At 35.1% G+C, this 16492-nt stretch overlaps 1 protein-coding gene across 1 annotated transcript; it reads left to right on the plus strand.

The window, feature by feature from the left end:
• Window positions 1-108: 108 nt before the first annotated feature.
• LOC136040903 (uncharacterized) lies at window positions 109-14584 on the plus strand. Its single transcript, XM_065725320.1, has 4 exons — window positions 109-182; window positions 8772-9063; window positions 10938-11114; window positions 14394-14584. The coding sequence occupies exons 2-4, from the start codon at window positions 8774-8776 to the stop codon at window positions 14497-14499; spliced, it is 573 nt and encodes a 190-aa protein (XP_065581392.1). The 5' UTR covers window positions 109-182; window positions 8772-8773; the 3' UTR covers window positions 14500-14584.
• The last annotated feature ends 1908 nt before the right edge of the window (window positions 14585-16492 follow it).

The following is a 16492-nucleotide window of genomic DNA, read 5'->3' on the forward strand; positions in this document are numbered from 1 at the left end:
CCGGGTTACAGGTGGGTTCAAGAAAGTTCAACACCCTGTCTTGAACTTGTTTTAAAACATTCAAGGGCTATAAAACTCACTTTCTTAGAAACAAGTTCACCACCCTCCTTTTCTTTCATTCACCCTTTAATTTTCGATTTCAGTTTCAGTTTTGACAGCAAAGACTAAGGAATAAAAAATAGGTAGGATTTTTCATCATTTCAAGTTAGTGACTAATGTTAGAAAAAACGAATAACACTCGTTTTTCAAATTTGCTCTGCTCTTTTCTTCTGCAGGTTTCACCCACTTATTCCCCCCTCTACTTTAAATAAAAACTAAATTTATTTACTGTTATCCCCAAGCCCAACTTTGGTAACGCTTGTGGGTGGAAACAAAATTACACTTGACTTAAGCGGTAATTATACATGCTGTACGCAATTTATTAGGTTCAATTTTTAACCGCGACTTACAAGATTGGCCAATCAAAATGAAGATTTGAAAACTAGTTCAGTAAGGGGAATAGAATTTTCATAGATGTTTCTAAAGCCTTTGCCATGCCCAAGGAGGACCTTTTCAGACTACACCTTCGCCTAGTGCCAGCCCTCGGGGTGGCAAGTGGGACAACCGATCAAGGCACCGTGCCTATCAGGGCCCTGCAGCAGCAGGGACAAATATGTTACTCCCTTTATATGGAGCGGGACCAGCGGTTGTAAAAATGTCAAAAACTCATGAAGACTGTCAGAACCTCCTTTGTCACAGTGTTTTGGACCTGGCTACCAGATAAAAATCCTTCTCTTTTGTTTTTTGGGTAAAATTCTAGTTGATTGACTTTTGGCTATCTCGGAAAGGGGTTAGGTTAGAAAAATGAAACTTTCCGGGACGAGTCTAAAGGCTAAAGTATGTCCTGGGAAGGTATTTTGAAGTACCTACCTCCACTGATTCTCCTTCTAGAGGGCCCTGATCTTTGATAACCTTTAAAAACATGTGTGTTATAAAAGTGAAACCTTGCAAAATAGATCTTCTGCTTAATTGAAGTACAACAAAATTGTTTTCAGATTCACAACTTTGTTCAATCCCAATTTATAAGGTTTTAAATATATGCAAATACATTTCCTAAATTTTGAAAAAAAAACACATTGATATGGCTCAGAATTCTACTCAAATAGCAGGAATTGCATTTTCAGAACTAAATTCAATTCAATTCAATTCAATTCAATTTATTCAAAAAGAAAAGAAAACACATAACAACAATAATAATAAAGATCCTAGAAGCGAACTTGTTAAGGACTAAAACAACAAAAAATTGTAAATGAAAAAGAGAGAGAAGAAAAAAAAAGAAAGAGAAAACAAGGGTAATTAAAGCAAATTGAACAAACATTTAGAGAAATATAATATCAAGATTTTAGTACATTGTTATATAGCGTCCGAAAACTTGTGGATAGCCCGACACTGGAGGGTATTAAATTCCATTGAATTATAGATTTATAAATTGGGGATCGCTGGGCGGAACTAGAGATACACCTGGGGACAATGAAGGAACGGTTGGATGAACGGAGACAGTGGCCTTCAGAATTACTACTATTAAAATAAGATAATAAGTGGGGAGGAAGATTTTTATGGTAAGCGGAGTATGCAAGGGATAGATTTAACTTTTTGATGATTTGTTCAAAAGGGATAATACCAAAATCGGAGTACAAGTCCTTGGTGGGATATAGTCGTGGCAACCGAAAAACAGCTTTGACGGCACGGTTTTGAGCAGATTTTAATTTATTGGTAACTGAAGGATAAGTATTGCCCCATACAGATCCGCAGTATGAGATATATGGGTAAATAAAAGAATAATAAAGGGTGACAAGGATATCGGGAGGAAGAAAATAATTCACACGATTAATTATACTTACCTGTCGCAAAATTATGGCTCTGATATAGGACACATGTGTTGCAAATGATAGGCAGGAGTCTATGTGGACACCAAGAAACTTGGCAACTTCGACCTGAGGGAGGAGATTAGTAGAATATTTTAGGCCAAGTGCTGGCTGAACTTCATTTTTTTTGTAAGGGGTTTGAAATAATACCACCTGACTTTTCTTGCTGTTAATGGTCATGCAGTTAACGAGACACCACTCCTGTACTCTATTCAGAAGGGTTTGAGTAGAGGTGACGACGGATGGTAAATTAGGACCGGTGATGAAAAAGTTGCTATCATCAGCAAAAAGTACTGGGTGCACTGATGGGCCCAGGTCCGTAATCAAATCATTAATATAAAGGAGGAAAAGTATTGGACCAAGAACAGAGCCCTGTGGGACGCCCCTCTGGACAGGTAGGGGATGTGAAGTCACCCCGCCCAGTCTCACCTTTTTTTCTTTTTCTTTTATTCTTTTTTTTTAATTATTTTTTTCTTATTTTTATTTTATTTTTTTATTATTTTATTATTTTTGTTTTTATTATATTTTATATTTTTTTTATTATTCTTTTTTTTTAATAGCAACGATAATGACTCGTCAACTATGACAGGGTGTCGAAGGTAGTTCATAAGTGTCGTGCTCATTTTAGAAATGGAACGCTCAAATATTACTATTTTGAACTAGCGTGGTTTCACACTGTCAGTGCGCATGAACATTTCTGGTAGGTATTAAAAACTGTACCAGAAGTGTTAAATCCAAACCAGAAGGATTGTGGAATAGCGTTAGTGATATTTTATGCCTTTAGTCGAAGCGTCACTGACAGCCAATGAAAACCGCTCTTTGTCGTGTAAAATCAAAATTTCATGATCCTTCTACGTAGGATATTTTTCAGAGGAAAGGGGGATAAATACTAAGAATGGTGGTGAAATGTTGTGGAAGGCACAAAAATGATTAAATAATTATATCACCGTCGATGAAAAAAGGGTCATTTTGGACTAATTTGCTCCAAGCAAGGATTTACTTTATTGTAGTTCAGTGCCGCAATGCAAGTTAATTCCTATTAACCTAATAACCTTCTTATTTAAAGAAAAATAAATTTGCTTTCCCATTATTGGCTATGTTGGGTAAATACCCCCCCCCCCCCCCATCCTCCGTCGGAACATTTTGAAAAATACATCACCCCACTCCAACATTTTTTTTTGAATTGACTCTGCATTGTGAATGAAATGTTATATGAAACGATAAGGTAGGCCATAGGTAGGGATGTATCCAGTATTTCATCCAGAGGGGGGATTTTTGTTCAGATGGGGGAAGGCTTACAAGAAAAAATTAATAGCCGCAACGAAATTTTGCTTACATATATTCCTTTAACTTTTGTATGTGTTGGATATCTTGGGGAAGGGGGACTCAAACCAGGTAGAGCCCCTTCCCCGTGGATTTGGCCCTTTAGGTCATGATCTCTAATAAAGAGGTATAAAAATATGAAATCAGGAGGAGTAAGACAAGTACAGTTAATGTTAGATAATTATTGAGCTGCTATCCCTCTGTTCAAGTTTTCTGAGTGTTTTCTTCCCAAGGTCTCACAAATATACAAGCATCTCCCTTGTTTCTTATGTAATGTGTACACTTTTTTTATTACAGGCAAAATAATACTCAACTATAATCATAATCAACTATAGCGATGTAATTGAGTGGAAAATGTCATAGTTGTTTTGTAGTGTTTGATGATGATAAAATTAAGGCTGGAGACGGTTAGTGAGGTAGAAGCACTGAACTAGCTTGGTGAAAAATGGGTTGTAAAATTCTAGAGCCTTGTTTTTCAGGAACATCCACGTCCAACACGGAGTTTGACACAGGTTTAGCAGATCATCGTTTTGAGCGTTGTGTTCAACACGGCGAGTGTTTTATCAGGCCCTTTGTTCAACTACGCTATTCTAGCATTTTACAGTTTTTTTAGAGCCCGAGACCAACACGCTTGGAACCCTTAAGATGAAAATACTTTAAATTTTTGCTGGGTTAAACACGGAGAACCTGAAAACGATTTTTGTCGAACCCGCTCAAAACAAGCTTCAAACCCGGTGCTTGAAAACATATCTTAGTTTAGTTACTTTTTGCTATCTTGGAAAAAGGTTAGGTTAGGAAAATGGAACTTTCAGAGATAGGTCAATAGACTAAAGTATGTCCTGGGAAGGTATTTTGAATTACCAAGCTCCCGTTTTCTCCCTCTAGAGGGCACTGACCTTTGAGGATCGTTCCGCTATAAAAGTGTAATCTTGTAAAATAAATTTACTGCTTAACTGAAGTACGACAATACTGCTTCACAACTTTTCTCAGTCCTAGCTTAGGATGTTTCAAAGATCGGCAAATTTAGAAAAAAAAATTTCCTAAATTTAGAAAAAAAACATTGATATGACATAAAATTCAACTCAAATGACAGGAATTAAACCACAGAAATTGAAAATTAAGACAAAGCGTTGTTTTATAAAAATTACACCTGTCAAGTAGGAAAATTTCTAAGATTTAGAAAATTGGTTAACATAGAAGCTTGGCAATACCATCCTTGAGTGTGCTTTTTGGCACTGGATTCATTACTGAAAGTTTCTTGTTCCTAATCTAACACCTTGCCAAGATAGAGCAAAGTAGCTAAACTTTTTTTCTATTTTTCATTCAATTCCTAATTTAATATCTCAATTCTCGCAAAAAATTCCTAAATTCTGGACTATCATAAGATTCTAAGCTCAGCACTAAAATCCAAAGATCTTAAGAGAATTAGACAAGGAGTAAGACAAGGAGATCCATAAGACAAGGAGTGGTATTCCTAGATACCGCGGTGATCAATTAAATAACATCAAATATGTCTAAACTCTAAATGAAGTTAGACAGTATGTTTAGACTCTGCTAGATGTTAGGAATAAATCCTTGGTTTTGTTTACTATTCGACAGTGGTAATTAATGAGGAGTCATTTAGAAAGCAGAGAAGTAGAAAATAGGATAAAGGACAGTATCTCGCCAATTTTCGCTGTCTTCATATACACTACAGGGACAAGAATGACACCATCTATAGCAAATGAAACTTGAAAGTATAAATTATAGGTAGCTCTGTTATTCAAATGGAATAAATCTTCAAAGTAATTAGATCATGTTTCATGTTGCAACGGGGGAAAGACCATATGGAATAGAGGGCAGGTTCTCGCTAGTTTTTGTTGTCTGCAGGAATCTTGTCAAAACTAAGATAGATCTTCATAATTCAAGCATCCACAGAAATCGATCAGTTTTCTTAAGCATACCTTTATGGTATGCTCATTTTTTACTGTCATTTTCACTTGACTTGGGAAAATTGGCTCCAACTTTGCCCCCCCCCCCCGAAAAAAAACTATGGAAAACTTATTCTGCTGAACAATCGCAATTCAATAGGAATTATGTTATGTGGAGATAGAAATAAAATACAATAAAGGCCAGTAAAGCCGGATCTAGAGCAATATCTTGGGGGGGGGGGGTAGAGGGACGGGACAAGGGTCCAATAATTGACTAAATTCACAAGGATAAAATAAAAGAAAATAAATGAGGATGCCAGAAAAATTTTGGAGGCCTATGGTCCCCCTCGACCTCCCCCCTATATCTACTCCTGGAGGCCATATTCTCACTTGTTTTCGTTGTACTCTGTGCTTCAGTTCTAAAACCGTGTAAATCCAGAATAGTGTAATCCCAGGCTAACGACAAAATGCGACCTCACGATTTTTCATAATCTGGCCCCTGGGATATCTGGGATAAGATATCCCAGATATCTGGGATATGTGGGATAAGTTTTTTCCGTCTCTATGGTTTCAGGCCATAAATGATACAAGAGCTTGGAAAAGCTAGAAAATCGTTTTTTTTCGTGTTTTAGCAGTAAGTTGTTGAAAAATAGCTGCTAAAAGAACACCAAAATATTTAACAAAAATTCTATGTTTAGTCAATTTGCTTTTTAAGGGGATCTGTACCCAGAAATAAATATTTTTGCCTCTAGTAGCACCCTATTAGGGCTGCCACTAAGAATGTCATATTATCCCAAGATTCATTGGCAAAACTCTAAAACTTTGGAAATATGTCCCGAGACATCTTGCAACAATATTAAAAAAATTAAATACTTTTTTAGGGTAATGTTAAATATTTTAATGTAAAAAACTTGAGTTTTCTATGGAAGTAAACAGTGAAGTTGTAACTTAGGAAGAACAAAAATTATTCCCTCGTAAACTAAGCGAGATATAACTACAGAAATTGCTTGAGTAAATCAACTCGTGATATCCTCCAATATTTGTAAAATTCTTGAAACTAGCCCTTTACTGAAAATACAAAACCAAACCCCAGAAAAGCTGGATTCTTAGGAGCAAAATATTCCTCAAGTCGCCTGCAGAAAATAAAAGACCAATTTATACGTCTTTAAGTAGTATTTTACTCGCCGTAATATCGATAATCTTTAGTATGTATTTATAATTCTAAAAAAAAAAACTGAGCCAGCTCAGTTTTCAATAAAGCACTAGTTTTAACATTTTAAGAATGCTGAAAACATCATGACTCAGTCTATTTGAACTAGTTTTGTAGGTATATCTTTCGTAATCTGCGAAGCAGTAATTTTTTTTTTTACTGTATTCATTAATTAACTGATTTTAGTACATAAGCAGACATGTCATTATTTTGCTTTTGTTGTTTTTCGTTTCTTTTCTTTTACCATATCATTTTTTTCTAATTCGTTTATTAATTGATTTGGCTACGTAAGCATATATGTCATTGTTTTGTTTTTGTTGCTTTTCTTCTATATTAATTGATGTACTTTTTAGTCTCCCACCATCACAGGTCAAAAAGCCTTTGTGGGGGTCTAAAGCTTTGTAATTTTTCTTTATTTTCTCTTAATAAACTGATTTTATAGGATTTTATAGGAAAATACCACATTTTCGTCAGTGTTGCCACAATTAGTCGTGAAAAGAGCAAAACTAATCAGTTGAATTTATCAACGGTTTTAGTCCATAAAAATTCAATCAATAATCTATAGATCCCAAAAGACAAATGCACCTTCAAAATAAAATTTGCACCTTTTTAGCTTCATTTCCTGGTATTTCAGCTACTTTTCTTTTTTCTTTTTTTTCTTTAATTTGGTACCCGCTGCTACAAAAAACTGCTTAACTATATAGGGGTATTTTTCAGTAAAATTAAATTCCAGATCGTTACTAACTTCAGATGCATATTGTTGTATAAGTTACAACTTAACCAATTCGAACAATCAGCTTCTATTTTCACTGTCCTTGGTGCTTTCAGAAAAGACCCGGAAATACAAGAGACTCCAGATACACCAGATACCAGACACCAGATTACTTAACACCAGGTTAAGTTCCCACTTAACCTATTCAAATAATCACGTTTCATTTACATTGTCCTTAGTACTTCAAGTACATACCTTGGTATGCTATAGAACAGCGGATATGCCATATAAAAGACGCCAGATACCAGGCTAAGTTACCGCTAAACCAATTCAAACAGTGAGCTTTTTTTATATGTCCTTTGTACTTCAAGTAAAGACCTTGGAATAATATAGACACCAAATGCATCAGACAATAGGCACCAGACACCATACACCAGGTTAAGTTTTCACTTAACCCATTAAATCAATCAGCTTTTATTTTCGCTGTCCTTGATGCCTTGAGTAAAGACCCTGGAATACTATAGACACCAGACACATCAGATACCAGACACTAGATTACCTAACACTAGGTTAAGTTACCACTTAGTCTATTTAAACAATCAGCTTTCATTTTCACTGCCATTAGTACTTTAAGTACATACCTTGGTATACAACAGACACCCGGTATCAGACACCAGATACCAGAAACCAGGCCAAGTTACCACTAAACCAATTCAAACAATCAGCTTTTATTTTACCTGCCCTTAGTACTTTAAGTAAAGACCATGGGATAGTATAGACACCAGATGCACCAAATACCAGACACTAGATTACTTAACACCAGGTTAAGTTACCACTTAGTCTATTTAAACAATCAGCTTTCATTTTCACTGCTATTAGTACTTTAAGTACATACCTTGGTATACAACAGACACCCGATATCAGACACCAGATACCAGAAACTAGGCCAAGTTACCACTAAACCAATTCAAACAATCAGCTTTTATTTTACCTGCCCTTAGTACTTTAAGTAAAGACCATGGAATAGTATAGACACCAGATGCACCAAATACCAGACACTAGATTACTTAACACCAGGTTAAGTTACCACTTAGTCTATTTAAACAATCAGCTTTCATTTTCACTGCCCTTAGTACTTTAAGTAAAGACCATGGAATACTATAGACACCAGATGCACCAGATATCAAACACCAGGTTAAGTTTTCACTTAACCAATTCAAATGACCAAATTTAATTTTCACTGTCCTTGGGACTTTAGGTTTTCAGTTTAAGAACATTCTCAGCGGTGCGACTTTTATTGTGTCTCAACTAGATCTCATTTTTTTACCTCCAATTTATCAGTGTTTTTATAAGCCCCTATCAGTGTTAAACCCCATCCTTAGCGTCTTAAAACAGAAACTATGTCAAGTGAAAAAATCTTTTCACTCAGGAGAGCGAAAATTTTCAAGAGTGCGACTTTTATTGTATATCTATGAACTAAAGGCTAACGGAATATTGGAATTTATGTCGGTTTTATCAGCTAGGGGGGTAATAAAAAGTGGACCTTGGAATGAACCAGGGTGGAGGAGGAGCGTGTGAAGCCGTGTTGGCCTCTAGCAGTGTTGCAGTAAATTGTTAGTAATATAAACAATAAAGGTTAAAACACAAAACAAAATACTTTTAACACCCCAATTTATGAAAGAATAAGTGATAACCTTTTTCTCTTTTTTTAGGAATGCAACCCTCAATGCCGAGCTCCAATTGGTCACCATTTTTACTATCTCGAGAATTAGGTACCCCACCAATCCCTTCCATGTCTCCATTCCCGATGTCGAGCCACTCTATGCATGATCAAGGATATGAACCACAATCAACTATTGGATCCCTTGGTGGTTTCAAAGGGGACCTGCTCTATCCCGTTTTTACCGTTGGATTCTTCATTTTTGGTGTCATTGTAGTTGTCAAAATGGTTTTGTTTTTCATAAATGCAATCAAAGGAAAGCTGGGACTTGTCGAATTACACGGGTAGGATTTATGTTTCTTTCTCCCCCCTCTGTCACTCTATTCAAATAGTTCGTGGTAACAAACTGTAGGGATTAAGTGGGAGGATCTTTCCACGGAGGAATTTTTCATGGGGAAAGGATTTTCCATGGAGGGGACCTGGATTTCCTTGCATTATTTAAAAAACAGTCAGAAATTAAATTACACGGGTAGGATTTATGTTTCTTTCGCCCTCCTCTGTCACTCTATTCAAATAGTTCGTGGTAACAAACCTGTAGGGATTAAGTGGGAGGATCTTTCCACGGAGAAATTTTTCATGGGGAAAGGATTTTCCATAGAGGGGAGCAGGATTTCCTTGCATTATTTAAAAAACAGTCAGAAATTAAACAAAAAAAAACAAGTTTTTTCATCCTAAAGTAAGGAGCAATATTAAAAACTTAAAACGAACAAAAATTATCAAACAGTCCGAGGTAACGAACTGTAGTAAGGAGCGAACCGGCTTAATAGTAATCGATACTCTAAAAAACGGAATTTTGACATTAATAGTTACGTCAAAAGAATCACATTTTAATGCTGATTTTAAATATATAAGTTTCATCAAGTTTAATCCTACCCATCAAAAGTTACGAGCCTGAGAAAATCTTGCCTTATTTTGGAAAATAGGGGAAAGACTTCTTAAAAGTAATAGAATCTTAACTAAAATTACACCATCAGATTCAGCGTATCAAAGAACCCCACAGTAGAATTTTCAAGCTCCTATCTACACAAATGTGGAATTTTGTATTTTTTGGCACGATGCGTGTTTATTTGTTTTTTGTTGTTTTTTTTTCCCAGGGGTGATCATATCGAACCAGTGGTCCAAGAATGTCACGAGAGGGTTCGTTCTGACGGGAATTAAAAGTTCTATGCCCTTTTTAAGTGACCCAAAAAATTGGAGGGCATCTAGGCCCCCTCCCATGCTCATTTGTTTCCCAAAGTCACCGGATCAAAAGTCATCGGTTTGTCATGTATCGGGCAAAACCACCCGTCCTCCCGAAAAATATTATGTAAACTAGTAAATGACTAACGTAATCACCTTAAAAAAAAAAAAAAACTTGGCCATGACACCCATCCCCCTAGCCAAGGAACCAGCAACGGCTTGCCCTCGTTTACACCCCCTTGAATAGATCTATGAGCAAATTTAATTAAATTAGGTTTTTCATAGGGTATTTCAAAAAAGAAAATTATGTGTTTCACTTTTTGAAATCACTTTTTAATTTTGTTTTTACTTTTTCCATGAAAAAGCCATAAAAATTTTGATAATCAGTTCTGATGTTGACAATCATGCCAAGTAATGATGCAATTTATTCCCTTCTTACCTAAAAGAGCCGTTGGAGAGTCTACCCCCCCCCCAACACCAAAATAAAACAGCAAAAATTGCCCTCATCTTTGTTTCAGAAGCCTAAAGAGTCTTCGTATATTACGTAGTTAGATAATGCAACGTTTATTTCCCACACAAGAAAAAGGAGAGTAAAAAAGTATCCCGGGATTTTTGAATATTTTGAGCAATAAATTGTTTATAAGACAGATTTTTGGCTGAATTTTAACACCACAAGTCCTAACTCCCATATCTCTGTACTTAATGAAATAAAACTTGTTTGAAATAAAATAAAACTAAAGTTTGATTCCAAAAAACATATTTTGCCATCATTTGCAGAATACTTGGTTGCCAAATATGGAGTTGCAGTCGAGTGACTGTAAGGGTCAGTTCGATAAAAATACTACTTGCCTTTTGCCCCCCCTCCCCAGAAAAAAACCTCTTCCACGTGCCAATCAATTCAAATTACGAATGCGAGGAAAATATTCTTTTCTCCTCATCGAGTTATTACTTTTACCACATTATTTGAGGTTTTTTTTAGGAGATCAAGCAGGTCAGGGAGAGCTATGGAAGACAAAAATGGCTTAGAAGAGCTGAATAGGCTAACGGCCGTTGTTATGTCTGCCCTGAACACGGACGAATGCTTGAAGAGAACATTATGTGAAGCAGGAAGGATTTCCAAAAAATTTGATGATAATAATCTGAGTGTACTCTCCAGGTAAGTTTTCTTCTAAATCAGTTTTTTTTTAGAAACAAATTTTCATCTTTACAACTATTCATTATGATGTACAGCATGTGCTACTGCAAATACTACTGCAGCTCGTCATACTAACTGTCAGGATGTATTAGCTGTCATATTGCTGTCAAAACAGTGAAATGACGTTGCCATATCCTCTCCTTTGTAACGTCGCTCTGTTATGTTCTTTTCTGTATCTGTTCTCTTTAGCGTTGTATAACGTTGTGGATGTTCTAACGATGTCAGAACATTTTTATGTCTGCCTTCGAAACTGACAAATACTCAAAGAGAACATAATTGAAAGAGGGAAGGATTCAAAAACAAATTGATGATAATAATCTGAGTGAACTCTCCAGGTAATTTTTTTTCTAAATCTATATTTTTGGAAACAAATTTTCATTTTGCAACTATTCATAATGATGTATAGCATATGCTACTGCAAATGCTACAGCAGCTCATCGTACTAACTGTCAGAATGTATCAGCTGTCATATTGCTGTCACAAGAGTGAAATAACGTTGCCATATCCTCTTCGTTGTACGTCGTTCTGTTATGTTCTTTTCTGTATCTGTTCTCTTTAGCGCTTTATAACGTTATGGGTGTTGTAACGATGTCAGAACATTTTTATGTCTGCCTTCGAAACTGACGAATACTCGAAGAGAACATAATTGAAAGAGGGAAGGATCTAAAAAAAAATTGATGATAGTAATCTGAGTGAACTCTCCAGGTAATTTTTCTTCTAAATCTCTATTTTTGGAAACAGATTTTCATCTTTGCAACTATACATAATGATGTACAGCATGTGCTACTTCAAATGCTACAACCCTTCGTACTACCTGTCAGGATATGTTACTTGGCATGTTACAGTCAGGATCGTTATCTAAGGTTGTCAAGCTCTCTTCTTTGTAGCGTTGTTTTGATATGTTCTTCTCTGTATCTGCTCCCTGTAGCGTTGTCTAACGTTTTGGATGTTCAAATAATATTAGAACACTGTCATGCCTGCCTTGGAAACTGGCAAATACTTAAAGAGAACATTATGTAAATCAGAAGGATCTAAAAAAAATTTATGATCTAAGTATACTCTCCAAGTAATTTTTTTTTAAATCTGAATTTTGAGTAATTACTTTTCATCTTTCGAACAATTCATAAAGGTGTATAATACTTAAAGACATGCAAATACTATAACTGCTATTACAGCGGCAGTTCGATCGATCTGAAAACCTATCTGAGGTTTAAGCCCTCTTAGATCTCAAATCAGCTTATGTCCTTGCTTTTACTTTTCCAAATCTGGTTGTGAAAGTTCCAATTGTCTTCCTATTGTCAGGGCGAATCCCCAGCATTTTGTTGGGGAGGCAAGAGAGGTCCATTTCCGGCTAGTCAAGGGGCATGGGATATATAATAGTTTTTCTCCACATTATCGGGGGGCAACTGCCTCTCCCCTTACGAAACCCCTGCCTAGCGTGGCTGCCATTCAAAATCTGCCATTCACAGTCGCAGCGTGGAACAGCCTCCTATTTTTGTTTCCAACAGCTCATCATATTACCTATAATGTTCTGAAGTCATAAGTATCCCTAATACACATTTTTTTTTGTACTGATCTTACCTCTCTGGTGGCATCTTCAATAGCATGGATCAGAATTACCCTTCCCTCTGTGGTACAAGGCTGTCATTATGTTGGTGTTTTAACATGTCTGATTGTTGAATTTTTCAAGGTTAAGTTAAAATGAATAGTGACTGATAATCAGATTATCCTCAGTTTTGTGACAGCATAAGGTTCCCTGCCACACCTATTCTTTGTCCTGATTTTACCTCTCTGGTGTCTTCTTCAATAGTAAAGAATTTTTTTCAGCTGTAACAAGCGGTTGTCATTCTTGTGGCACTTTCAAATGTCTGATTGTCGAATTCTTCAAGGTTAAGCTAAATCTAAATAGTGGTTTATAATTTTATTTAGTATGACATTGTTTTTCCTTTTTTATGTGTGTGTTAAGATTTTTTTTTTAATTGGTTCCATTTTTGTTCTTGTGTCGATTATGGTACTGTATATTCTTTTTTTCGAGCTGGTTGTAAGAGGGTTACATCACCTTTCTTTATTTTATTATGTTTTTTTTTATTGGGCTGGGGAATCCTTTACCACCTGATTTGAATTGATTGTTTTTGAGTTATGCAGGAAACATAAAATACAGCATAGGGTGATTTCTTGTGACACTAAAGGGCGGGGTCGCTCTAACCCCCCTAGCCCCTTTACTTGCGGCTATGTGAACATTCGATCGTTTTTTAAATAACATTTTGCTTAAAAAAAAAGATTTATGGAATTTTGAATGTCTCAAAGATGAAAAATAAAAAAAGAAGGTGTCCATAATATTTGAACAATATTTTGGTAATAAATAGTATCTGAATGCTCCTTTTTCATTGTCTCATTTACTTTTATTCTCATTCCCCTATTTTGGACAATGGGGCCTGATGTGGAGGGGCTGCAATGTCTATTTGATTTTTTATTATTGTAAATTAATAAACGAATATGAACTTCAAAAAACAAATCGTAGCTGCATCTAAATTACTATTTCCAAGAGCTACTCTATTAAATTGAACCTGAAACTCGAAAAATCAAAATTTTGCAAAAATATAAGTTAAGCTAAATAAGATAAATATTGTCTCAAAAGCTAAAAAAAAACTCGAATTAACGTTTTAGGTATAATAAAAATCAAAAGATGAATCATAAATGTAACGTGAGTAAAGAATCAGCAACAGAAGAAGGAAACATTAATAGAAAATTAGTTTTTACTAAAAAAATATCGAAAAAAAAGACGGAGAAGCCAAGAACGTATCCAGAAATTTTTTTGGGGGAGGCATTTTTTGGGAGGGGGGCTTACAAAAAAAAATTAAAAAATGTATCAAGTTTTGTTTACATGCATTTTTGTTGTGTTTTTACAAGTCAAGTAAAAGTCATTTATGTTTTTTGGGGAGGGGGGCAAACCTCTTAGCATTCCACCTTGATATAGATTCAGAAGGAACCATGCAATTTGAGGACAGGTAAAAAAAGTTTGTTGAAGTACCCCGTGAAAAGCCTTTAACTTCATTCGTTTCAGTTAGTTCAATTTATTCGACTTAAAAACGATCAGTTTTATTAAACACTGTTTAATTATTGTATCTGGTTTCTTGAAAATCTTCATTTTCTGCTTCATCTTCCCAGATATCCTCTTTATTTTATCTCTTCATGTTCTTCTAATTTTTTATTTTATTAATTGTAACTCATCTTTTTCAGCGTAATTGGAAAAATGGCCCCAAAAAGCGTCAATGATAATCTGAAGATATTTAATGATGGTGATAAATGTGAAAAATTCAAATGTGGTCAGTTGCATACAAAATAAGACCGATGATTTTTTTCTTACCTTTTTTTATATCGTCTCTATTTATTTTTAATTTAATTCGTAGAATATAAATAAGCCAGATGTATTCGTTTCCTATATTTAAGAAGTTTATTTAAAAAAGTCACTGAGCATTTATTTGCATGTCAATACCCTAGGCAAGTATGACAATTTAGAAATAGAAATGATGGACTAGAGATCTAGAAATCTAAAAAGCCTTAGAAATAGAAAAGACAAGTGACAGAATAGATGGGAAATATATAATTTGGGATATATTTCTGCACATAAGAGGGGGGGTAAAATATTTGGACAGTTTGAAGTCAGAAAACAATTCTTACTTCATAATATACAGAATAATTGTACCTAACACATTTTGCATGCAGACGCGCGAGACAAGACAAAGACAAGTGACAGAATAAACGTGCAAATATATAGCCCAAATTAGTTTCTAAATTAACGAAGAAACAGGTTTGTTCTCAAGTTTTACACATCGTAAACTTGAGTGGGCGGCACATAATACACTAGTACCAAAATTCCTTCCCCTCTACGGAAAATAAAAAAAAAAACAAAAATCAAATAAAATTCTCTAATTTGGAAAGTCTTATTTTCCACAGGGGGATATTTTCCCGGGGGGTGATTTTCCCGGGGGCGTTGTTTTCCACGGGGGCATTTTACAAGGGGAGTATATTCCGGGGGGTAAATACCGGGGGGTGGGGGTAAGCGTCGCGCCAGATACGACACCCGAGGAGCGGTTTGAAACTTCAAAAATTGAGGGGATGTAGAACTAAATCAGAAGGCTTTATGTATATTCAGATTGTCAAAAGGGTTACGTGCAATATCCTAGGAACAGCTAAGGCTATTACGTTGTAATTTTCAGGGCATATTGTTGGGGATGTTGAATAAAGTCAAAAAACACTATGTTCACCCAATTTTGTCAAAGAAAGTGTAACAACGTTACTTCAGGAATTGCAAAGGGTATAAGTTGAAACTATCCCCGTATATTGAGGAGTTAAATTAAAAGAAACCATGTGCATTCAGGTTTTAAAAGTCGCATTTTGAATAAATCAAGAATTAGCAAAGTGTATTAAGGTGGGACCTGCAGGTAATGTTGAGGGGTATATTTAACTGAATCAACTCACACCATGCTCATGAAGGTGGTCAAAATGGCATATCAGCAACATCTCAGGAGCTACTGAGGGTATTTAAACATATACTATAATATAAACATCTAACAATGAGCTCATATCTCAAGAAAAAAAAAATTTTTTTCTTTTTTCGGAATTGAAAAAATTTTTTTTTCGGAATTGAAAAAAATTTTCAATTCCGATTTGAACTACTGTTTGATTTTGTTTTATTATTTAATTAAATGTTTAGTTTTACACTCTCAAAGGCCAAAGAGTCTTTGCGGTGATCTAAAGCTTTGTATTTTTTTTTCTCTGTTTTCTTTAAATAAATTGATTGATTGATTGTTTGAATGACATATCATGCAGCAGGAGCCTTGAGTCAGGTACACAGATTACCATATCGAGTGGAGAACAGTTCCTTACGGAAAGATCAGGGTTGCCAGATGCCTTATATAAGATGATGATTCTTACAGGAAAAAATGAAAAGATATAATTTTTGTCCATGAAAAGGAATATGTCAATTAAAAACGAACATAAATTAATTTTAAAAATTTGTCAACAAAACCAGTTTTTCAAAGAAAAGTAAAGACATTAAACCAAAAATGAGCAGGAATAAATTCAAATAATTTTCCAAGCGTAAAACTACCACAAATCACCATCAATAAATAAATGAAGCCCAAAACGAACAGAAATTACGATAAATAACTTAGTCAAACTCAAAACAAGCAAAAATTAACATTAGTAGAGCTGACAACCCCCATGCCTAATCAAGACTAGAACATAATATGCACTTTACTAAAAAAAAAAATTTTTCATGAAATGTCACTTTAGTATACGTATGTTGATATTAATTTTAATTATTTTTTAAAATT

The sequence above is a fragment of the Artemia franciscana genome, chromosome 21 (assembly GCF_032884065.1).
Source record: "Artemia franciscana chromosome 21, ASM3288406v1, whole genome shotgun sequence".
NCBI lineage: Eukaryota > Metazoa > Arthropoda > Branchiopoda > Anostraca > Artemiidae > Artemia > Artemia franciscana.

Excerpts from the sequence above, each read along its gene's own strand:
- LOC136040903 (XM_065725320.1), top strand. The coding sequence starts at position 8,774 with ATGCAACCCTCAATGCCGAGCTCCAATTGGTCACCATTTTTACTATCT. Across the intron at positions 9,064-10,937 it reads GGACTTGTCGAATTACACGG|GAGATCAAGCAGGTCAGGGA; the intron begins GTAGGATTTATG and ends GGTTTTTTTTAG. Across the intron at positions 11,115-14,393 it reads AATCTGAGTGTACTCTCCAG|CGTAATTGGAAAAATGGCCC; the intron begins GTAAGTTTTCTT and ends CATCTTTTTCAG.